Source organism: Melanotaenia boesemani, chromosome 15 (genome assembly GCF_017639745.1).
Source record: "Melanotaenia boesemani isolate fMelBoe1 chromosome 15, fMelBoe1.pri, whole genome shotgun sequence".
Lineage (NCBI taxonomy): Eukaryota > Metazoa > Chordata > Actinopteri > Atheriniformes > Melanotaeniidae > Melanotaenia > Melanotaenia boesemani.
In genome coordinates this window covers 3,927,156-3,951,640 of record NC_055696.1, presented here as the reverse complement: position 1 = coordinate 3,951,640, position 24,485 = coordinate 3,927,156, and the positions used below count along the sequence as shown (strand labels likewise).

Genomic DNA, 24,485 nt, shown 5'->3' with positions numbered 1-24,485 from the left:
TATAAAGGTGAAGCAGGTCTGTTAGAGACAACAGTGATGTCTTGGACATATGGAAAATTTCTCACCATCTGTCAGCGAAAACCACATCTATCTCAAGGGTGTTCCACCAACTCAAAGTCCAGTCAGATCTGGTCCAGAAGTGGTTCTGAAGTTTTGTTTTGTGTAGCAATGTTGCTCCCTGATGTATTCAGGGGTAAATTTATGTAAAAAGTTTTGTTATCAAGGTCAGCACCAGCGCTATCTTGGCTAAGTCAGCCATTGTCGTATATACAAAGGGGAGATTAGTGCATATTTATTACATTAAACCGAGATGATGGTGGCGTACGATCTGACACTGCAAAAACACCCAGTTTTTTTCTGTGCACAGATTACTGTCAGGATCAGTTAAAATCTTCATCCTGGAAGCGATTTCCAAAATGTTCAGTTTCAGAGCACTTAAATGTAGACAAGAGGTACAAAAGCAAAGAAAAATCCGCAGCTACCAAAAGACCTGTCTTCACACAAAGAAGAAGATTCTTTTGAAGAGAATAATCAGCTTGATTCTCCTACTCATGGTTTATTCTTTAACATGTTTCATTTTCAAGTGACATTGTTTTTACTTTACATGACACATATGATCCTTTATTTCCCCCTGTCCCTCTGAACAGTGCTGCTCTCATTTCTTTGAGGGGTGGTAATTACTCAGAGGAAAAATTTTCAGCTCACTGTTTTCTTTTTCTAATCTCAGGAGACAAAAATGTGATTCTCACTTCAACTTCATTTTGGTTTCAATATTTTCTCATATATTTCTTTTAAAATTTACTAGGAGAAATATGGCGAGACATAACATAAAAATTTATGTTGCAAAACTTTTAATGTCTTCTTCGCCGGGTCGCAGGGGAACTGGAGACTAACCCAAGTATTTACAGGCGAGGAATAGGGTACACCCTGGACAGGTCACCAACTATAACCTCCATGTCTGCTAACCAGACCCTGCATGTGTCCAGTACTGAAGACGGTGAGTTGTAAGGAGGTCCAGCTCTACAAGGTTCTCAGACAGCGAGTACACTGAAAGCTAAAAACTACAAAACTGTGTAAAGACTACATCTTCCTGTATAGAAAATCATAGTGACAGCTGGTTGCATATTTAGAATATAGAAATTTATCTTCATGTTGTACTGAAATAGTAACGTTATTGCACTGCATTCATCATCAAATCACTTAGTTTTTAATTTACAATGCAGGAATGATTAGAAATAATATTTGTTAAAGTAAAAATAAAATTAGGTTAAAAAAAATAAAACAAATCTTGTGGAGAAAAAGTATTTGTGGCGAACTTTTCATTTGCTCTGCCTGAGCTCAGTATGAGATTCATTAATTAAGTTCAACAGAGGGTGGAAAGGGAAAGGAAAACAGATTTAGTTCATGAGGAAAACTCTTTGATTTCTATGCATGAGATTTTAAAAAAAAAATCTGCAAAAGTTAAGAAAATTTGAGAATTATTTGCGAGATTTATGAGATCTCCGTTGAAACGTAAAACAAGACTAATTTGAGCTTTTCCCTTAATTTTACTTTATTTGGAGAAAAATATGAGAAAGTGCAGAAATAAACCCCTGACTCATTTTGGTTTCACACAGATCTCACTTTGTCCAGGAGGAATAAATTGAACATTTTGAGCTCTTTTTTCTGACTTTCCTTTCTTCTGGAAATGTATGGCCATCGTCTTGTGGACAAGGACATGCTCTGAACAAAGATATAAATGGTTCATTCAAAGGTAATAAAAGCCTTAAATAATTAAGTGAGGCAGTGAGACACAAATAGAAACACAGTTTTAATTAATAATATTTTATGTCCTTATTGATCTTTAATACCCCAAACTCCTACTTAAAAACCTTCAAGCTTTGGAGCTACAGTGATGGAGCTGCTTGAGGGGGAGTTGTTTTCATGTTCAGGCTTCTCTGTTTTCCTCCTACAGCTCAAAGACTGGAATAAATGTCAATGCTTAACTAGCTGTAGGTGTGATCTGTCTTTGTGTGTTTGCCCTGTGATAGACTGGAAGCCTCTTCAGGGTGTATCCCACCTCCCGCTCAGCTTAATTTAGCTGGCTTCATGACCTCATCCTCATTGCACAGGACAGCAGCAAAAAGCAAACTCTTGTTGTGTTGTGCTCCATGTATAATATTCCTCCAGTACCAGCATCCAAATCATAAAACAAACAGGACATTTTGACACTTTAGAACAGAGATCTCAAACCCTGGTTTGTGGGCCTTGAGGACCAGGGTGCTTTAGAAGTCCTAAATAGATCTGCAAAGTTACACACAAACAACACAATGAAATTATGTCAGTTTCCTGTTAACACATACAGAGTGATCGTCTACAGTCTGACATTAACAAAGAAGGCCAAACACAAAAGCTGTACCGCAGCCAGACAGACGAATTATAACTGGATTCCATTAAATGAGTTATCTACCTACTTAAAAGTAGTTCTGGCTCACTGAGTGATGAAATGAGTGTCTAGCATGGTTTATGCACCAGTTAGAACTCCCCATAGGTAGCTGGCAATTAGGCGCGGTGAAACATCTCCTGTAACGGCTACAATTCATCTTTCTGGCATGTGGGGAAGACAACATGGTCCGACAGCTTTGTCTCTTGTGTCGAAGGATTTCAGCAGAGGCCAATCACATGTCTTCCTCAGCCCACAATCTCTACTTTAACATGCTGCCATTTCCAGCACAGACAAAAGATGAGGACGAACTCAAACATTTCCAATCAGCACTCCTGGAGCTTAAGCTACAAGACGACCCTCACATTCAGTGGGCCTGTACTTAAAAAGCAGTGAGCACACATGCATGACAGAGACAGAGACAGCAAATCACATGCAGTGCAATCCAAGAGCATCCAGACACAACACCTCCCTGCCTAGACACACATGTATGCTGGTGTGTGTGTGTGTCTGTGTGTGTGTGTGTGTGTGTGTGTGTGTGTGTGTGTATCAGACTTTTGGCTGGCAGCTACAGAGGCTAAGCTAATCCAGCTCCAACATTTAGTGCTGTGAAGCAGATGGAGGCACATAAGCTGTTAACAAGTTAAGGTGAAAATGTCTGCTGGCAGGTGCACACCTTCTCTGTCACACTTTACCTGGCAGGAGGTCACAACACACCTCCTCCAACCTGGCACCCAGCTCTGCACCAATACTTGCTTTCACACTTATAAAGACTTCTTCAAGGACACATATGTAAGCAGACACAAGCAATGACATGTCCTCTAGTGGAATTTCTATTCGTGGGAAACCACCCTGTTTAACCTTTAAGCCATTATTTGCTATTGTTGGTCCAGTGTTCTATTTTTTATTTTTTTACTTTAAAAATGCATGCAGAGGCTCAATCCTTTTAAGCACAGTGAACATGCAGACGTTATTTTTTCAGAGCAGCCTCAGTTTTCAGATTATAAAGCAAAAAGTGTGCAAAATTAATGTATCAATAGATGTAGCACCATAAAGCCTAACCAAAAAAAAAACCAAGTCTCTTCTCATCTGCATATCATTCTCTCAAGTCTGGCTTTCAGGAGAAAAAAATGGCGTTGAAACAAACGCACAACAGAAACTATTCACATATTAACCCTTTATCCTCCAGATATTTTTGCTATCTACAGTTATTTATGCTAACATTTAGCTGCTGTCCTCACAAAACCAACTCAGCTCATTTTTGGCGCCACTGTGCATCAAAAATGTCTCTTAACTTTGCTGCAGCCACACAGGATCATTATTTTTTTTTCTTTCCAGACAGACATAGAACTTTCTTGAAATTTGTTTATCTTTAGCTGCTTCTGATTGAACATTACGGTGAATTTACGCTGTCTAACTGGTCAAAGTTTTGACTGTAAGTCACTTCATCACGATTTTTAGGTGAAATTAGTTGTCTCTTACCTACATAGTAGTGATATCGATTTTTATTACGGAAATTTGATTAATGATGGTGTTATCATGCATCACTCTGTATTCACCATATAGATTCTCAGAATAGACAATACACTTTGCAGTGGAATTGTAAACCTCCTGGAGAAAATATAAATGTCTGAAAACTTCTGTAGATCACCTAAAAGGTCATTTATCGACCACAATTCACCCCACATAGTAAGGCACTACCGTTCTTGACAAATTGTTAACAATATAAGTCAGGGGTGTCCAAAGTTGGTCCTCAAAGGCTGTTGTCCTGCAGATTTTGGCCATTGAGGACAGGAGCTGGACACCGCTGATATAAGTGATGAGGGCGCCAGCAATTCAACAGAGTTTTAAGGGTTAAAACCCCACCAGCCTTCATCTACCAGGCTGATTACAGATGATGCAAGTGGAAATCTTTCCTACTATCCCCATCCCCTGAGCATGATATGAAAGCTATATAAACTCATGTTTGTTTTCTACCTACTTTTAGATCTCACAGGGTTGAGTCCATCTGTGTCTGTGAGTGAGTGGGTCTAAATGGAGGCAGTGGCCCTGCCAGCCTGGCGATGGCTGCAGCCCTGTGCAGCAGAGTGCCAGCAGGACTGGAGCTCAGCACAGCTTTCCAAAGCAAAACCTTTTGACAACATGGAGTGGCAACAAAAAAACAGCCAACAGAAAGAAACTACAACAGTAGGGCAAAAGTAGGCCAGCCTCACAGGGAGCCTCATCCTCCTCCCCGGTCCAGTCCAGTCCTAAACCTCCTCTAGTTCACTCACAAGGCACAAAAGGGCAACATCCCAATTTTCCAAGGTAAGCAAAGACTGTACTCTTCCAGATGATGACAGAGCTCAAAGTACAGGTGGCTGTCTGCATCTACAAATGCAAACAGAGTGGAAACCATAGCTTGTTGGTTGGTAGGTGGGTGCACGTGCAATATATCCTACATCACACTACCCGGTGTGCTGTTGCTCTAAGCCAAAGCTGCACATCCTGTTTCAGTTTGTATTTTTTGTGCACAGATTGTTGACAAGTTGGAAATGGAAAACATCAACAGAACCCTGCACACATGAGTGAGGAGTGGTGGAGTAATAAAGTGGTCCTGATGAAAACTTAATGGCCCCTTCACCTTTATTAATGGCTGTGGGATCAGGATCGTGCACTCGACTTCACCGCCATCATAACATGAGTCTCTACGCAGGAAAGGAGCTCCATCAACTCCACACTCACTAATACACTGAGAGGGGAGCTCATAACGGGGAAGACACTAATTAACACACTGCAGACTGGCTAACTGACTAACTGTCCTCTGATTTTAGCCAAAGTAGTAGTTCATGAAAAGAGAGTTCTAGAGAGCGTTGACTAGTGGCTTATATTTTGCTTCTAAGCAATCATAGTTTCTTATCATTTTTAAAAGTGATCTTGAGCAACAGTTCTCAAGGCTTTCTGAGTGTCTTTTAAAGTTTTTATTTAGACATTTGCTACTTCTTCACACATTTTAGGTCCAGTCCTTATACCTAACCATTTTCAAACAAACGTGTCTGTTTGTTTGTGTGTTAAAACACTTAACACTGACCTATGAATCATTCATGCTTAAAAAGATACACCTGGTTTAAGGGATAAAGCAGTTTTGTGTCTATACATAACATGACTATATTAAATGGTATATTTTGGCACTTTTGTTAGTGGAAGCCCATTAAAATTACCCATAATTCGGCGCAACTTCTTTAGATGCACCTCCAAAAAATGCCAAATCAGCATCCATCCATCTATTTTCTACATGCACTTATTCCATTATAAAGTCACAGGTGGCTGGGTCCTAAAGATCACCAGTCCATCGCAGGGCTGACAAACCAACATAAGATTCTGTTTTTGGATCAACAAGGTGATTCACAAAGAGCTAAAAACTTGGCAAATCTCAGCTTGTAGTGCAGTCTATCCTTAAAAATGTAGAAACTGGTGGACAGGTGGCGGACAAAAGAAGTGGTGGGTCTGAAAAAGTTATCATGAGAAGATGAACAGTATCTGAAAGTAAAGGGAACCAGTGAAAAAATGCTGAGGTGCACCAAACGACACAAGAACTGGACTGAATGTCAGTAGCAACAGGTCCTGTGGAGAGATGCATATGAGCCCAGACCTCAGCATTATTGAAGCAGTGTGAGATCATCTTGGTGGAGAACAGAACAAAGAAAGAAATTACAAGAAAGCTTGTCTTAGATGGTTCAGACTATGTTGAAGAATAAAAGATGGTCATATCAAATATTGATTTTCAAGCTCATTAGAATTCAATAAACTGTTTGCCTTAAATACTGAATTTAAATTCATGTTTCAACATGTTTCAACTAATTTTAATCACTGCAACTATTTTCCATTTTCTGACAATATTACAGAAATGATGGGTGGCTAAAGACTTTTGCGTGATGCAGTTACAAAATTAAAATCATAAAAAGTGAGGAGAATAACGATGCTGTAACAATGACACTGGTTCCAGAAGTGTATTAACTGACACGTGAACAGATCTAGCATGTATTGTCAAACTGTGATGGCTGGATGACTGGGTCTGAGACGTTCCATACTGCAGGTCTTGTGGGGTGCTCCAAGGAGTGGATGGCTCCTAACAGAAGTGGTCCAAATAAGGATAACAACTGGATGCCAAGGGCTTTCTGATGGGGAGCATCTTCAATCAAGCATCTATGAGATGTGCTTGTAAAGCGATCTGATTGATATCACAGGAAGGTTCTTATTGGTCAAAACTTTTCTGCTAGCATAAAGTGCTATTTTCACATTTGTGACAGAAATATAAGTGTTAGCAATTTAAATGAGATGAACCATACACACAGAGATCCCTGTTAAGCATCACATTTGCAGCACCTGTGCTTACCGATAAGATTAAATTTAGGCGTTGCAGTCTTTCCTTCCTTTTTGCAGATACTTGCACTACAATCTCACAAACAGCACTTATTAATAACCCCCTTTCAAATGCTAATTCAGCTTCATACATAAATCATAACTCCAGAGGTGGCTGGTGTGCTGTTGATTTTCAGTTGGTGGGATGGGGTGCTGGGTGAGAGGGTATAAACAGCCTCGAGTAAGTAATGACATTATCCCAAAACTTGCATCCCATTTACAAGACTTTTAGTGAGGCCTGCTGGTTTTGTATTTCTTTGATTTGTTTTGTTTTTTATTGTTGTTTTTGCTTATACAAGGCTCTATTCAACAAAGCACACATTTCCCAACTTTTTTTTAAGTCAAAGTCATATATCCACCAGCAGATGGAACATTAACACCAAAGTTCACCCTCAGACACCCATCTACTATGCTGCTTGTTGTTGTTAGCTATAGCTGCACAGCTGCTTACATCTTCATGTGGTCCAGTGCACATTCACCAATCGGGGACTGAAATTCCCGCTAGTGGGGGAGCCCTGATCGGAGAGCCGCCTGCCAACCTGAGGGCCACTTTCACAGCTGCGATGTGGGTCTGCCGTGCTGTGCTGCAAATGCTGCTCTGTATGATGCACCCTCCTCCTGATCAATGATTATTTCTTCTGAGTTAAATGCCCTGCATCACTCCCAGTGCGTTTCTTTTTCTTTCCTTTTGAGAAGACTGACTCACGAGGAGCGTGACAGCTTCGTAATGTCATTCAATTTTCTGTGGCACATGCCGAGGGTGCTGTCAGGAGTCACTACAAGATTTGTCATTTGAAATAAAAGTCGTTTGGATTTCTAAGGATCCAAGAAATAATAACGAGATGTTTAAAAAACGTCATTTGAACGTGTATTTTAAGTTTAAATATGTTACTGTAAGGTGAAAGACAATGACTGCAAATAATCTTGCTTAATTAAATCACTATCTAGTGCCATTTGAGGACTACTTTTCTTGAATCGTGGCTTTTGAATGAGTTGCTCAAATGTATATATTTTAGCTGAAAAAAAATATGCTATTTTGCTTTGTATTTATTTGTCACACAGACTGCCATGCCCTACCCACTTGACGCCCCACATGCTTTCATCCATCCACATGTCACACACAGACATGGGTGTGTTTGCACTACTACCTGCCAGGAGCTGGAAGGGATTTCTGCAAATTTGCCCAGTCCCCCGAAGGTGTAGCACCGGTACATGTGATCCAGAGACTCCGAGCAGTGCCACAGCAAGCCGAAGCTCACGGAGTCCTTGCTGTTGGTGTAGGGATGGTGATGCTGGTGGCTGTTCCTCAGCTGGTCCTTAACAATCCACGCAGGAGATATGAAGCTGAAACTGCAGACAGCGACCAGAGCGGAGGACAGAAGCACCCAGAAGCAGCCCACGCAGCTAAACATAGTGGCAGCTTGGGGCAAAAAGCCCGGAGACAAATCGATCCCGAACCCTGCTTCTTCTTCTTTCTTCTCCCGGCCCAGGAGCGAATGCATTTGGAGCTCACGCCTTCAAGAGCGAGACTTCAACTTCAGCCTCGTGCCCAGCACCACATGAGCAAAAGATAGAGTGACAGGGCATCGGAAGCTGTAGCAGTGTTAGCGTATGTCCCCAGGACATCTGGTCTGGAACAAGCAAACCACTTAGAAAAATGTAATAAGTGATGGTGATAAAGTCAGGTAAACCGCTCCGCGCGCTCAGGTTAGTGCACTCAGGATGTTTTTCACACCCAAAACTGGATGCGCAGTAGTCATAGCAATGAACGTAGAGGAGCGGTTATACTCGGAGCCCAAAGATGAAACACAAACATGTCCTGAAGCTACTTCTCTTCTCTACTCCCAGGAGAGGAGGATTCCTCCTCTTCCACAGCCAGACGGACTTTGCTTCTACACTCTATGCTTTGCCCCTGACAGCAAGTGCGTCTCGATTACGTCAAGTGAACGGAAACTATCAAGGAAACTTCCGGTTATTAGTGCCGGCTTAAAATCCTTACGGTATACCAACGATCTAGAAAGGGGGTCATAACACCAGATTTTAAAACGAATGTATGTTTATTTACTGTAAAAGGTACGCGTTACTCACTCTTAGAAGTATATGACTGCATTGTCTGGTCTGAGCAATAAAAACTGTATATGTTTTGTTTAATTTTATTCTGAAGGCAAAGCGACCAATTTCCGGTATTTTTCGCAGCCTCTTTTGAGCTTGACTTAGCCTCAGGTGCCTGTTCGTGTTCACCTTGCACTTTGTTAAAGTACATTATTAATACTAAATACTTCCACAGTTGTAATACACAAAGTCATGTAAACAATTAATTGAACGGCTTTAATATTAATTTTATTTTATTTTACGTGAAAATAAATTCTCTTTAACTTCTACATGGAAAGTACAAGTGCGTCCTCAAAAAAGTATCTAAGCCAATACGAAAACGGGAAGGTTTTGTTTTGCTTTTACAGTGGGCGTTGCCTCTGCGCCTGCAGACTTCTAGAAACTACAATAAGCTGGTGTTGCTTTCAGCAGCATCATGTAAATACTGGATGCTATATGTACCTTGCGCAAGATGACCCTGTAATTAACTTTTTAGGTTAATTTTACCTAAAGGAAAATCAACACAGCTACATTCAACAATACATAAAACCGAGGTATTAAATAAATTAATTAACTTAAATTAGATAAATCCACCAGTATTATTTTTATGAGTGATAATATCACAATTCAGGAGAAAACTCTGAGATCACGAAAAAAAGATTTAAATAGCTTTATATGGCACTGAAATTACTTTTTTTTTCTTAATTTCTTGGACTTGAAGATCATTTATAAGAGAAGCCACTGTACTGACGGACATGAGCTCTGAGTGAGATAACCATACTTTCAATCTTCTTTTTGCAGGTGTACCCTGAATAAGCAACTCAAACAACACTGCCCCCATGTGGTCAGCGCTGGTAACAGTCCACCATCCTCAAGCTGGCACAAAACTCCTTCACTGTTTTCTCACACTACAATCAAAATTACTTCAAATACTCTGCCTCAAAATTTATTAAACATTTAGTATAAAAGCCACAGCATGTTTTAAACTAAAAGTGCAATGACTTACAAACAGAACTGATGAACATTTTTAAAGATAAAACATTAAGCAGAGACAAAAACACTTCATTATATTTGTATTTAAATCAGACACAGTTTAAATATATTATAGATCAAGTACACATACGTACAAGTCAGAAAACATTAGTGGTACATAGTACCAAAAGTCTTTCTGGTTCCTTTCCATATCTTGGTAAGGCTCAAAAGAAATAAAATTTAAATTTACTGAACACATTTTCCAGTTTAAGGATCTATCAATGCTGGGGTTTGTTTCAGTGATGTATTAAAAAAAAAAAAAAAAAAAAAACTAAGACCACCATTAAAAAAGACAAACATTAATGTATGGGATAAACCAGAAAATCTATATATACTGTATATATATATATATTTATATATATGTATAGTCTCTAGGACACAATGTCTGGAGTTTTCCAACACAAGTGGAGCACTTTAAGTTCATTACGGAGTATTTATTCTACGCTCTGTAAAGGTGCCTTGATATACACAAAGATGATCCACCTGTCCAAGAACGATTCCGCTCTTTATCTGTTTCACTGTCTTTTTTTTTTTTTTTTTTAACCAGGTCTTTTATGGAGTAGGAAAGCTGACATCACTGAATGGCTGACAAAACCACTCCAGCTGGATTAGGAAGGGACATGTAAGCGAAAACTGTACAACACTCCAAACCGATCCAAGTGGCATCTAAGTTGCGGACTCCAAGGAGAGAGTTTCATCTAAAAACAAGGAATGGTTATAAAAGGTTTGGGGGGGAGGAGTGTAACGATCGTGAGGGATCGAGCTTAATTCAGTCTTTGACACATCCGGGATCAGACAGGTGAAGCACTGATAGTCCTGACATGCTGCTGCTGCTGCTTTTTGTTCTCTGTGCCGGTTTTCTTCTGAAAACATCTTGAAAGTTTTCACCCACACGAGTAACTTTCTCCGTTTTGATGCAAGCACTTGATTTACTTTTGGCGACTACACGTGTACCTTTATAGTGTTACAGAGCTGGAAGATGTACTTCAAGTTTTTCTATTGGTCCATGCGTGAACAATCATTCACCCAAGCATACAGCCACACACACACACACACACAGACTAGTTAGGGAGGTGATAAAAATGCTGTGTTCGTCTTCAAGAGTGATGCAGATCATTGCACTGTGAGCCTTGAGTACAGTTTGTCCCCGGCTTGGCCTGTGTCTGCAGGGAGTGACGCTCCTTTGGTTCCTCAGTGGGGTCATAACTGAAGATGGACAAACGAAGACACTTAAAAGCAGATCTGAACTCATCCCACACATCACAACTGATCCTTCACAGTGATGTTTTGTACCTTGGTGGATTTGCCAGGGCTGCTATGGTTTGACTGGTGGACAACATCATTAACAATCATCTTTGCAATCTGCCACGCCATCTCCTCCTGAGCCTTCGTCGCACATGCAAAAACAATAACTTCCATTTACATCTTGTTTTAATATCCACAGACTGATGTAACAAAGTGAATGTGATCATTTATGATAGTTTAACTTGTTTACTTCTCACCTCATCCGAGTTGCCTTGAACCCATTTCTTCATGGCTTGAGAAAACATGGAACCTTAACAAGAGGAGGGAAAAGACTGCTTGTGGAAAGGAACTGGACAAATAAGCAGAATTCACAAGCTGTTCATGGAAATCTGCTAAAAATTGTCTACAAAATCAAATTTGTTCATTCATCCACAGTCAAGTATTAGGATTTAATAACATTTTTACCAACAGGAAGCTAAAATTTGAGCCTATCTCAGCTGTTTTCATAGGCCTGCTAATAAAAAAACCCTCAAAGAGATTATTATTGTATGATGTTAGATCTCAAGAGGAGCAAAAGGACACTTTTTTTCTTTCAAGGACAAGTTCTTAAATATTTCAGAAGACCGGGCTGGAGGGAGCAACCAGACGAGGTTTTCATTCACGGCCACAGAAAAGATTTTCTCAGAAAGAAATAATGAGAAGTGTAGAAAAAGAAAGCGGATGAGAGACAGAGAAAAATCTTACCTTTGGATTTCTTCACATCTGGCTCTGGCTCTGCCTCCCTGATAAACTGGCCCAGCTCATTTACCTTCCCAAAAGTCATCTTTCTGAGACGACAAAGGATGATGAAAACAGTTAAAAAAAAACTGAGCCTCAGCTTTCCAACAGAGCTGTGTATCCAGCCAACAACTGCAATGTCAGTAAGGAAATAGGAAACTAATCTGACACCATCTTTTCAATGGACTTACAACTTAATAGATGAAGCATGAAAACCAGAAATTTTGTAATAAAAGAACATAAAATAATGTAAATATTTAAAGAGGAAAATCCAAAAACATTAATCAGGTGGCAGCAAATCTGTGAAAAGATGCATTTTACCAGTGGGTTTGCATAATATCAGTATATAAGGATGATAGTCTGGCTCACCCAGCATAGGGCCGCTGGTACAAGGACTCGGGGTCCAGACTGGCAACGTCCACCGTGATCGCCTCGTCAAAGTTCTTCAAGATCTTAATCAACGTTTTTTTGGAACCCTGCTGCAGCAAAAACACGACCAACCGAATGTTCAGCAGGATTACAGGTCATATATATAAAAAAAAAATATGACTACAACGAAAAACTGAGCAATGATCATGACCCTGAAATCCACATAATAAGACAGGACGGGTCTAAATGTCAGCCGATGGAGGACATCCCCACAGGCGATGAAGATGTGGGGGGTAGTTGAGAGCTCACCTGAGTCTGAGAGCCCTCGCTGGCATTTGAACTCGAGCGGTCATTGTCCATCGGACCGCCCTGACCCTGGCTGCTGACATTCACAAACTCATCTGCTCGCACCGAATTGATGAGGTCGCTCAAGTATTTGTAATAAAGGTTGCTCGACAGGAATCCGGGCATGTAGACCTGAACGAATGCAAAACGAGATGAACATTGTTGGAAAATTGTGAGCTACGTGGTACATTTCCGGCGCAAGTTGTGAGGGTTTGTTTGACCTTTATGCGTTAATAACAGTTTTCAGCTTTTAGTTCATTAGGGCAGGGCATTTCTTAGAGGTGTAATTGCACAATTAATCACTGACAAAAACAACAAAACCTCCATAGAGGATCCTGTTAAACTCCAGAAAACTGATTATATACTGAGCTGACATATTTAATTAATGTTTTAAAGGGTAATGCAACTTAAACATCTCTCTCTCTCTATATATATATATACACATATATAGGCATTTTTTTTACACTGTATTTAAAAATTACAGTATCATCCCACAGTATGATACAGGAGTAAATTCATATTTAATTTAGCAGTCCTTGGTGTGCCACTATCAGAGAATCTGACCTTCTCCATGGTCGTCCAGGCCTGTCTGAGTGGAGTGGTGAAACACTCGGGGAGAGGCCCTCCTTCTCGGCAGATATTTGACTCTATCTCCATCCGCACAGAGTCGCCAAAGCCCAGAGGGTTGGTGGCCTGGAGTGAGAAATACCTGGAGAGAAAATAAAGAAAGGAGGCACTAAACTCAGATTAAGGTGCTAATATTTTTTATCAATATCCAAAATGACGAGTCAGACGAAACTAAATAAAAATATACTCAGCCAGATACTGCTGCCTCATGTAGAAGATGAGCTTCTGCAAAAATGGTGACATTTACTAACAAACTTGACATTAAAGACAAGTAAGAGGGTGAACAAACTGGCTTTTTAATCTCTCAATCTCACCTGGTGGGAAAATACTGCACAGTTTATCATAGTCTGAGGTGCACAGTAAGTTCACTGGCATATAAATTAACTGTAAGAAAGAACCCAATGGGCTCATCATCACTGGACAGACTTTTCTTTAACACTAGAGAGGAAACTCATCAGGCCAGGACTTTGCCGTTTCCTGCATCTTAATAGTAGAAAGCACACTTTTGAGGATCTCAATGTTAAAATCTTGGACAGAGAGGACCAGAAGAAGTTGTTTGAGCGGGGTGAAGTGAAGAAAGAAAATAGGGAAAACTTGACTTAACAGAGGAAAATGACTGAGGCGTCACCTCTCCCAAACTACAACAGCACCCTTTCAGCTATCCCAAGAAGACAGATGACACATATACACATTTCACCTCTAGAAAAACAAGGAAACAAAGGTCGCTAGCAAGACCAGAGGTGCGTCATGACTCGGCAGTGGTCATAGAATTTAAAACGTTTAATTCACAGGCAGCTTGTGATAAACTGCATTAGTAGTACTGTATGTACTAACTTTACCAAACTGAAGTGTTCAGTATGCAAAAACTATATGGACGGTGTACAGAAAGCAGCCATGCCATTATTTACCACTGCCTCTCTAAACCAGAAACTGGTTAAAATGCCATAGCATGCTACAAGGCAAGGCAAATTTATGTGTATAGCACATTTCATGTAAAAGACAATTCAAAGTGCTTTACATAAAGCATTAAAAGCATTACAGCGGGATGCAGGAAGCAGTAACGAGTGCATTAAAAACAGACTTTAAAAGAAATAAAATAAAAACAGAAAGAAAGAAAAAAAACAATGAACCACTTATAAGCATGATTCTTCCTCACTGCTGCCTCAAAAATACCAAAATGAACAACAAAGTACATTATCACCACAGAAAACAAACTACTGAACCTGAACATGTTTTGGGTTATTTATTAACCCGACTGTTAAATTAGCCGATATACTGTGCTAAAATGAATGATCTAAAACAACTTGGTGGTGATATGGAAAACAGAAAAGTGATAAAATAAAGCAAATGAAAGTTTAAAAACAGCAGATGAGGACTCACTTGTCATAGAGGATCATTGCATCATTTTGAGCCTCCTGGCCGTCATACTGGCCCCTTTTAGCTGCTAGCTGGTTCTGGAAATTGTCTGCTGCCAACCAGAACTGCAATACATTCATCGCCTCTTCCTTCTCCATGTACTGTGGATTACGAGACACGGAAACAGGGATATCGCTAATGAAATCACCAGGCATTACTTTCAATTTTTGGATCTGTGCTCTGTATGTGTGGTCAGAAAAATCTCCTGCTAAATGTTTACTCTGACTGTAGCTGCAAAAATCATTTTTTTATTTGTGGGTTTTATGTTTATTGTGCCCCCAACTTCAGCGCTTCAGCAGACAAGTGTAAAATATGGAGTCGAGAGGATTGTGTGTGACAGATTGTGCGTGAAAAGGAAAAAAAAAAAGAGGAAATTGGAGCCCCCTCACCTCCGAGAAGTAGAAGAGAGCCGACTCACTGAACAAGATGTCAGCCAGGAACACAGAGCCACTAGTCAACACTTCAATCTGGTATTTACAGAAATGATGGCTCCGCAGGAATTCCATAAAGTGCCTGGAAATCAAAGAGCATGTGGGAGGTGAAGACAGTCTCTGCTGAAGATGCCGAGCTCCTCACAGTGTGTAATAAAAGAAACACCAAGAAACTCACTGTTGTTCCAATATGGTGAGGACTACCGACTGTGCAATGACAAAGCAGTTTGGGTCCACCATCCCGTCTTCTCCACAAATTTTAGCTACCCAGAGAGAAGACAGGACAGTTGGAACAAGATAAGCAGAGTCTCACTGTGATTTTATGGATGCAGGATGTGACAAAGACTTCTCCACGTTCTTTAAATCACTTTGCAAAAATGTAAAAGCACAAATAAACTAGAAAAAATGGATCAGTTTTATTAATACTGACATAAGAGGCGTCCTACCGACTATGTCATTTCTGATCTGTTCTGTGATGGGGATGGGCCTCGCGGCATCTGGAGAGACGTACTTGGTGAAGATGGTAACAGCATCCTTTTCTATACCTGAATTACAGAAACCAGCAGCTCAGCATCATGATAGACTCAAAAGGAAACAATTAGTGACGGTCAAACCTTATACATGGAACACATGAGAAACATGTTTAAGTCATGAGTTAATTACTTGTTATGTGTCACCATTTTTCATCTCTACACCAGATGTCCGATATCTGGCACACTGTGCTCTTTAAATCCCTCTCTACTTGAATTTGTGGCATGTGATGTTTATATAGAAAGTGAGGTACTCTCCTACCTCCACCTGCAACTTTGCTGTCTGGTTGGTATTGGTTGAGCTTACTTAAATACTGGGTCTAAGTGGACAAATTTCATGGAGAACGGGAAGATGGAAAAGAAGATAAATGACACCTTATCAGAATAAACTGAATCATGTTGTCTAGGAACAAGACGACCAACACAGCTCCATACTCTGGACCGGATTACCAACCCTCCCCCAACACTTTCGCTCAGATTCCTGCACCCTGTAAACTGGTTTTAAACTGACTGGAGACACTTTAAAAGTTAGAATCTATGGAAGCTCCTAAACAGTTTTGAAGCTAACAAGGCATTTTCCCTAATTTAATTCCCTTCTATGTTAAGTAAAGACTTGATAAAAATCTTGAAAGCATAATCCTAAAAAGTTAATATGGAGAGTCCCTCCACATAAAACGTCAGCCATGATGCTAACAAGATCTTTATCTGGAGTATCATATAATTTAATATGAAACAAAAGTCAGTTGTCCAAAATTTAATGCAGCATGACCTCAATGTTACATTCACATCCACTTTTACCACAACTGAACTTAAATCGCCTGTAAAATAAACAATTAAGCATTTTCCCTCAAGTTCTTTGTGCAGTTTGAAAAAGGTCAGACACGGATGGACAAAAATCTACTAAATGTATCGTCTCAAAACAGTAAAAGTTTCAAATATTTACGATGATCGAGTTCAATTTAAGTCCACTAAAATACCCCATTTATCCTGAGTTACTTAATAAGTAGATGGTTGCCTTCAATGTGTTTAAAAGGATGACTGGTTGATAAAGAAAAATGCATTCTTACACTCACTTTTCACTTCAGGTAACTTCAGTCCTGTTAGCCAAACATGCATGTTTTTGAAGTGAGGAGTTGAAGCTGGCATATGGAGAATGTGCAAACTCCACACAGAGCTCAGAACCAGGAGCCTTCTTTTTGAGAGGTGACAGAACTTACAACCGTCCAATCATACAACCTAATAAATAAACAATCACACAAATGTAAAGGGTTGATGCTGACTCACTTTTCATGAGTTTATCAGAGAGGTCTCGCAGACTACTGTTTGGCTGCCCCTTGCAGGGAGTTCCTGTCCTGGAAGGCGCCTGCCTGCTGGGTGTCTCTGCTCGAGGCGTGCTGGGTCTGAGGCTTTCATCTGTGCTGGAGGAGCCCCGTCGATCCGACAGCGCTGTGACTCCTTCGCTGCTACTGATCTGGGATAGGACGCTGGGCGAGCCTGGGGCAACTTCTCGGAGCTCTGAGCTATCTGGAGAGATGGGCACCGGCTCGGCCAACGAGCTGTGTTTGACGGAGTTGAGGCTGTGTGCTCTGACACGCGACCAGCTGGTAGAGCGGAAGCTCTCAGCCTCCAGCCAGAACCGAACCAGGTGGTCAGCACCTTGTTGCTCCATGAAATGCATATAGTGTGGCATTGCCATATTGTCTCGAAGGACCTGATCCACTGTCTTGCAGAGTCGAGAGCGGGTCTCCTGTGGCTGATAGTTCACACTGGAATGACCTGGAATGTGCAAGTTTACTCAGTTAAGCAGTGAATTTAGCATTAGTGTCAACCATCATACACACATACATACAACTACTATCCCAGGGCATCCCATATTGTCTTTAGATTGACATCAGACACTTAGATGCTCAGCTTTACTGTAATAGCAGACTAATTTACCACACTATTATTTACAGCTTTCAACTTTCAAAACAGCAAGAAGATGAATTACAGTTAATTGATGGGAGCTGAACCATTAAATAGTGCATTTTCTGAGTTCAGACCTCTGACTTTAATTTACACCATGCTCAAGGCTGCTGTGAGCTGGATTTGAACTCCTGGATATTTGTTTGTAAGTCTTGCAAATTTCCATCTCTCTGTCTTTGGAGAGGTGGCTTTAAACTGTGCAATTTCACAGATGTTTTAAACCAGGCAAACCTCTCTCAACAAAGCGTCAAAAGCATCCATGTGTACTGTCATTCCTGCGTGTATGAAGCAGTCAGTGACTGTAGCTTCAGCAGCAGCCTTCACCAGGTCCAGTCACATCACACACCAAAATCCAACTACCTGATTTCTATATGGATACCTATTTATTTGACTTTGAGAAGTATCAAAAAAGACTGGTCTGTTTGGATAACATCTTTCATCTTGGGGGGCAGATAATACACACACACACAGCTCTCGAAAGGTGGCATGTTCATTGGCCACAAACCTGACACTTTGTGGTGTCATCTTCACCTTTTTAAAACACGACGGTGCCATGAGAGGTGTCATGTAGTGTGAGGTGCTTTTCAATCAGCCTTTTCAGGTACTTTGAGATCACACACAGTCAGCTCCACCTTGATACTGAAAGCTGGTACAGATCACAACAACTAGTGCAGAAAAAGTGTCTGAATAATCATCAAAGCCTCCACCTTCATTTGCATATCTGCTCAAATGGAAATGTCTGCTACAATGCCCTCTAATATGTGTTGCATCTGCTTTATAGCATTTAAACAGCTATCAAAAGAGACTGGGGAAATCACAGTAGCGTTCAACATTAAAGCTCCCCCACTGGCAGCAAACTCTAATGTCAACCTGCAGGCTAAGAGAGAAATTAACCTTGACACCCTCTTAAAATCCTCCTCCGCCACTCTTTGAAAGCCGCCACCCAGACATCACTGAGAGTTTGTTGTCCGGGCTGAAACACAGGTTCCTCCACCTTCTTCTGACTCAGAATAATACTCTCTGGACAAATCGGTACAGCTCCCGCCTGCTGTCTTTCCACTTGTAGGGCATACAATTGTTAATTGTTACGTCTCCACATAGTGGTATTGAGCAACCTAATTATACAGCCATTCTGCCGTTACAAAAAACATAAAAGAAAAAAAAACAAGCAGGAGCACCTCTATGAGGAAATCCACAGCAGGGCCAAGTTTACCATGACAGGTTTTACAATGTTTGGATGCTAATCAAACGGATGCAGGAGTTCCCCTACAGGGTTATAGCAGTGGAGGCATGTGCACTACATAGTGTTAAATCTGCTTTAGTGATGGAAGAGTTAACTACAGCACCGAAAATCTCCTTACACCCACAAGAATAAATATGGGGCTAATATTCATACTGACAATCCCTTATATAGATTATTTTCTTTTTTTTTTCCTTCTTCTTTTTTTAACTCCTGTTACTATTTGGCAGCCACTGTTACCATGTGATCTAAATATAATTTCTATCAGTCTGTGGTGGCTAGTACGCTTTTTTATGCTGTTGTCTGCTGGGGGGGTAACATGACAAAAAGGTGTGCTAACAGGCTGGAAAAACTCATCAGGCGGGTCGGCTCTGTGGTTGGCATGAAGCTGGACTCCCTGGTGACAGTGGCAGAGAGGAGATCACTAAAAAAAAACTACTGGCTATTTTGAATGATGCCAGTCACCCTCTGCACACATCAGTGCACAGAGAAGCCTGACCAGTAACAGGCTGCTCCTCCCCAAGAGTAGGACCAACCGGCTCAGAGACTCCTTTGTCCCCCGAGCCATCAAACTGTACAACTCTGCATTAGGCAGGAGGGGGAGAAGGAGGGGGGAGAGGGAGGTGTGCAGTCCGCCTGATACAACACATGCACAATAACCCATACAAACAGTTGCAATAACTTATACGTGCAATAGTGAACTGGGAATCTGTACCACCTCTACTGTGTGCAATGCTTGTTTATATTGTTTTATTTAACTTATCTTATTGTTATTATTGTTATATTTATTGCATTCTATTTGCCTCTATTTTGCTTTGTACCTGTATATATTGTGTCTTGTGCTTGTCCTGCTTTACTGTTGGTGTTGTATTGCTACTGGTACCCAAATTTCCCTGAGGACTCTCCAAAGAGATTAATAAAGTATTTCTATTCTATTCTATTCTAATTACAAGTTATAACAATTTTCCTTTAAATTAATGGTTTCTGTCATCTAAAATTACATATTTAGCTCAAACGATTAGTTAAATGTTGTTCTTAGTTCATTAATGAGATGTTTCAGTCAATAAATTTAAGTCAGTAAATTAACTTAAAAACTGACAATAGAAATAATTAAATTTCCAACGAGTATAATATAGTGAACTAGCAAAAATAAAAAATAAAAAAACAAAAAAAAATGCTGAGTGTATCTAACAGAAGACTCCCCATCAACTCCTTACACTTAGTAATGCCAACCTATCTTTTTTCATTAGTAACACAAATTAAAACAGATGACTGCATGTTCCATACCAAGGTCTCCAAAGTGCGCCGCCTCCATGTGGCTCGGCTGCTTCTTGAGGATGGCGGTGCGGCCGCGAGCGAAAGAGTCCATGTTGGCAGATATAGCGTTGATGGCCACATGGCTGGGCCCAGCAGCTTCCTGGATGGCATTGTGGTTCCTCAGTCCAGGCGATAGAGAGTGAGGGCTGACTGGAGCTGTGAGCGAGTGGAGGATGGAGAGACAGAAAACAAGAATTTGGTTTAAAAAACTAAAAGTAATCTCAAAGTCATACAATGGTATCAAAGTACTGTGTGGTCTGAATGTGTGACATCAGTGTGACTTGGATGAAAAGGTCTTTTTAGTGAATGTTTCTGAATGAGCTCACAGTGGCATGAGGCCTCAGGCTGTGATTGAGGAGACAGAATCCTCTGTGTTGGTTTGACTGTGTGCTCTGTGTCTTTGATAGATGAAGGTACAGCAGGGCTCAAAATGTCCACAAAGTTAAAATCAGGACTTCTCACAGGTCATTATTTGTTCCTGGCCTCATTCTACTTCATTATCTTACTTGTATGTGTGTGCTTATAATATTATCTTCCAGCTCCATAACCTTTTCATAACCTCCCAAAGATAAAGGTGAACTCACTTCTGTTGACTTTAGCATCGGTCACGTTCTCAGGTTCCTTGCTTTTGGCTGTGGGGAGAAAGATGAGAGTGAAAGTGTAACTTAAGAAGCATAAAACGTGTAGAATCACAATACAGGGCAAGGGGGGTGGGGGTGGAAAAACAATATCTAGTTACACAATGACATAACCAAAATTTTAATCTGAAATATGGAACAAAAATAAATAGTTTACTGTGAATCTTAGACTGAGAAATGTTGGGATATTTAGTGCTGCAGCACAGAAGATAACCCTGCTTTCTCCACTACAAGGAAGGTAGTTTCGAGACAGCTTTTATAACAGATGTCAATCTTTCTACGACTTGTGCCCTTGAACAATCACAGCTGTTTTTTCTTTGGCTGACAGCAGCCAGATGCACGTGCAGCTCACACACATCAATGATCTTCTAAAAAACATGATGTGCCATAACTAGGGAGTTAAAAAATAAGCCCCAATGCAAAACTATGTCTGAAATCACTGCTAAGCCTGCAGTCTGCCTGTCATGTAGAAATAAAGTATGCACCCTGCAGAAGACTGAGTGCACACTGGCAGACATGGTGGCATCTACTTATCTGAGTGACTTGCTTTCACATTCATATCTTAAGGCAGTTGTGCCAAATATCGATTTCAAGCACTGATGATAAAAAATGGACTAAGAGGCTCAGCAAAGATGCTGAGGCATTTGGGAGAGAGCTGTTGCATTTGTCAGCCAGAACTCACAGCTGTTAGGAAATGACAGGCTGTCTGGCACAGGAAATGAAAAAAAAACCCTCCTAAGTCCAAACACCTTTATAACACTGAACAAAAACTTGGTACTATTTGCACCAGATGGCTCTGTCTTAGAATAAGTAACTAATCATATGACCATGGATGCTCTGAGCATTTTATATTCATTAAAGGAAAACCTGGATTACCACATGGGTATGAAACATAAATTTGACACGTTTACTACAGTTAATCTTTCGCTGTGGAAAAAAAAAGAGAAAAATCTGCCTCTGCCTCCTTCTAAAGACACACTTCTTTCAGCCCTGATTTCCTCAATGGTTTAAAGTATTTAAAGTGAGGTCGATATTTCCTCATTTTAGAAATCTGCTGTATCAGCTGCTTTAACTGCTATAACCACAGAGGAAAAACCACCAATCTCACTCTTTAGGAGGAACAGTCATTTAAACGGTGAAATTATTGTGCCTGTTTCCTGAGGAAACCTTCACTTTAGTTAGTGTGTTTCACAATCACTGATCCTCCTCTCTGTCCTAGTTTATTTCTTAAAAGCATTTGACAGACTTATAGCAAGAAATTTTGTTGATCAGAAAGATCTATTCTGGTGTAGTGAGATATATTTATTGTGCCAATTAGCTACAACTAAAGCTAATAATACAGCAGGTCTGTAATAAATCCAAAAGAATTATGACATATTTAATGTATTAAGAAATAAATATGTAAGTGTGGAGGCTGTTTGTTGTGTGGTAAACAGTTTAATTGATATAAGATATGTGATCAGGACACACACACAAATAATAAATAAATAAATAAAAACATACACCTGCAACTACAAACTTCAACATCACCTATAAAATCTGAACTATAAAAACAGGAGCTTAAAATACTAGATCCAATAATTTCTCTGTGATTACCGCAGCTAAACAAGTCCAGTCTTTTATTCTCAAACATTTTCATTAAGATGCCTCTCCAGGTTCTTCCTCGATGAGGATGTAAGAAAATGTCCTGATAGCTAGCTTGCTATAGCACATGTACGACTGTTGTGTCAAGTAGTCATTTGATGCTGTGGAAGCACTGCTTTCCACATACATAAACACAGCGATTAAACCAGCTGATTGGGAAATTGCGAACAACAAATCTGACAGCTCATTGTGGCAGAATTAATGCAACCCTAACTGACTAACGCCGGTTAGGTAAGGCAGGATAGAGAGGCCACCGCTAAGCTAGCTGTGTTAGTGCAACTAGCAGCGGCAGAAGGAAAACTCAAACACCGCGATGTAATTATCTAAATCACATCCACAGTTTGGGCCTCATTTTCATGTAATCAATAAAAACTCCTTCCTTAATGAGACTCTTAATTGCTAGCTACGGTTGACGTTGTTGCCTCAAGTGGGAGCCTCTTCCTCACCTTTCCTCTTAAAAAACGACATGACGGGTTTCACACTCTGGACGTTTCCTCTTCTCACTATCACCGTCCTGAGGATTCTCGGGTGCCTTCATTCAAATGCATCTGTTCTGTTCACTCCCGAAGTGGAAATAAGTTATTTTCGTATCCCCCGGTCAGTGCTGTCAAACCAAAAATTTCTCCAAATCCAAACCCCGTTCGGCCGCCATATTGTCAATAAATGACTTACTTCCGGGCTAGTGCGGCAGCAGCATTGTGGGAAATAATGCATTACCGCCTCTGGTCAGAAGAGGGCGCTATTTGTCCATGCAGTAATAAGTGACGTATTTTAAACAATTTTATAAACAAATAAAATATATTAATTTTAAGTTCAATATGACTTATCAGAAATAGTTTCCATGAAAGGGAGGCTGTCAAGAAGAAAGAACTAAAGAAGGTAAGGAGTGAAAGTAAAAGTACTCTTACTAAATGACTGTTTCTATTTAATTTAATTTTTACTTATAGATATTTTATTCAAATATAAAATTAGAATTATACCGCTGCGACATATCTAAATGTGAAAACCCTTTGCTATATCCCATTGAAACCAAACAGTATTCTATATTTATAAAGTTTCACAGTTGTATTTGTGAATTATAAGTGTAGTGTGACAGAAGTGTGCTACTTTCACGTAGAGCTCTGTGTCTCCCAGGCCTTTTTTTTCAGCAATGATATTTCAATGTGCATGCTCAAACAAAATTAGCCTAGTCCTACATTTTTAGCCATACATTGTATGTTTTGCTTATACCAACATATTAGAATGAAATACAGAATAAGAAACACAGATTTTTATTTTTTAGAAAATACCCACTGAAGGAACAGACACAACAGCTATGAACAAGGAAGACAAAGCAAAACAAATAAAGGCCGATTATACCGGACTATTATATACACAAATCTAAAACTAATCTATTGATAGAACCATGAATGAAAAACACCACATAGATAACCTCTTCATAAAGTTTTTTCTGTATGTTGTATGTGTATGGAATGCAGCACTTGCTTGTATACACGTCTATATGTGCTACATATATTGATTATCATCATGTTATTAGTAAATTAGTGCACTTAAACTGTTAAACTGCAATATATGAAAATGCCAAATTAAATGAAAATAGGGGGATGTTATATGATAGTTTTCTTGACACTGTGTGATTGATTAAATTGTTCATCAGAGTCATGGTCTATTCGGAGACTAAGTTTGTTGTTTTGGTGTAAAGTGATGTTGCACTTCTTGAAAGAGAGAAGGGGAAACAGGCAGCGTCCAAGATGGCGCAGTAACCATTCTTTCTTTTTCCTGGTTCTCAGTATGCATGATTTCTTATTGGATCAAATGTTAATTTTCTTAGCTGATTTGAACCAGGCAGCAACGGATGACCAGAGATCAGACAGGATTACTCCAATCTAGAACTGATCAATAATCTGTCGGACAGACTGAACTTTCTGAGCCGTTTCGAAGGTGGAAGACTTCTGGGATGATTTTTTTACGTGCTTATCTACAGCCCACAAATGT

The 24,485-nt window shown here is 40.1% G+C and overlaps 2 protein-coding genes across 4 annotated transcripts in view; both read right to left on the bottom strand.

The window, feature by feature from the left end:
* The window catches only part of LOC121655020 (transmembrane protein 211), a 112,620-nt gene extending 103,790 nt beyond the window's left edge, over positions 1-8,830 (bottom strand). Inside the window, exon 1 of the mRNA XM_042009449.1 lies at positions 7,972-8,830. Within this exon, the coding sequence (XP_041865383.1) occupies positions 7,972-8,325 (354 nt within the window). The 5' untranslated portion in view covers positions 8,326-8,830. The remainder of the gene's footprint in view (positions 1-7,971) is intronic.
* A 1,140-nt stretch (positions 8,831-9,970) lies between these two features.
* Positions 9,971-23,150, bottom strand: akap10 (A kinase (PRKA) anchor protein 10). Of its 3 annotated transcripts, none has more exons than XM_042008955.1 (15): positions 22,937-23,150; positions 20,793-20,840; positions 20,179-20,364; positions 16,971-17,462; positions 15,603-15,701; positions 15,335-15,419; positions 15,115-15,238; positions 14,690-14,826; positions 13,247-13,391; positions 12,647-12,814; positions 12,338-12,447; positions 11,936-12,018; positions 11,449-11,501; positions 11,240-11,332; positions 9,971-11,152 (listed from the first exon to the last, which is right to left on the bottom strand). In XM_042008955.1, exons 1-15 carry the CDS (start codon positions 22,956-22,958, stop codon positions 11,147-11,149), a joined length of 1,851 nt encoding a protein of 616 aa, XP_041864889.1. In that variant the 5' UTR covers positions 22,959-23,150; the 3' UTR covers positions 9,971-11,146. The 3 variants fall into 3 exon arrangements, with proteins under 3 accessions (XP_041864889.1, XP_041864890.1, XP_041864891.1); XM_042008956.1 differs by having other exon boundaries at positions 12,338-12,444; XM_042008957.1 differs by lacking the exon at positions 20,793-20,840.
* Positions 23,151-24,485: the final 1,335 nt, after the last annotated feature.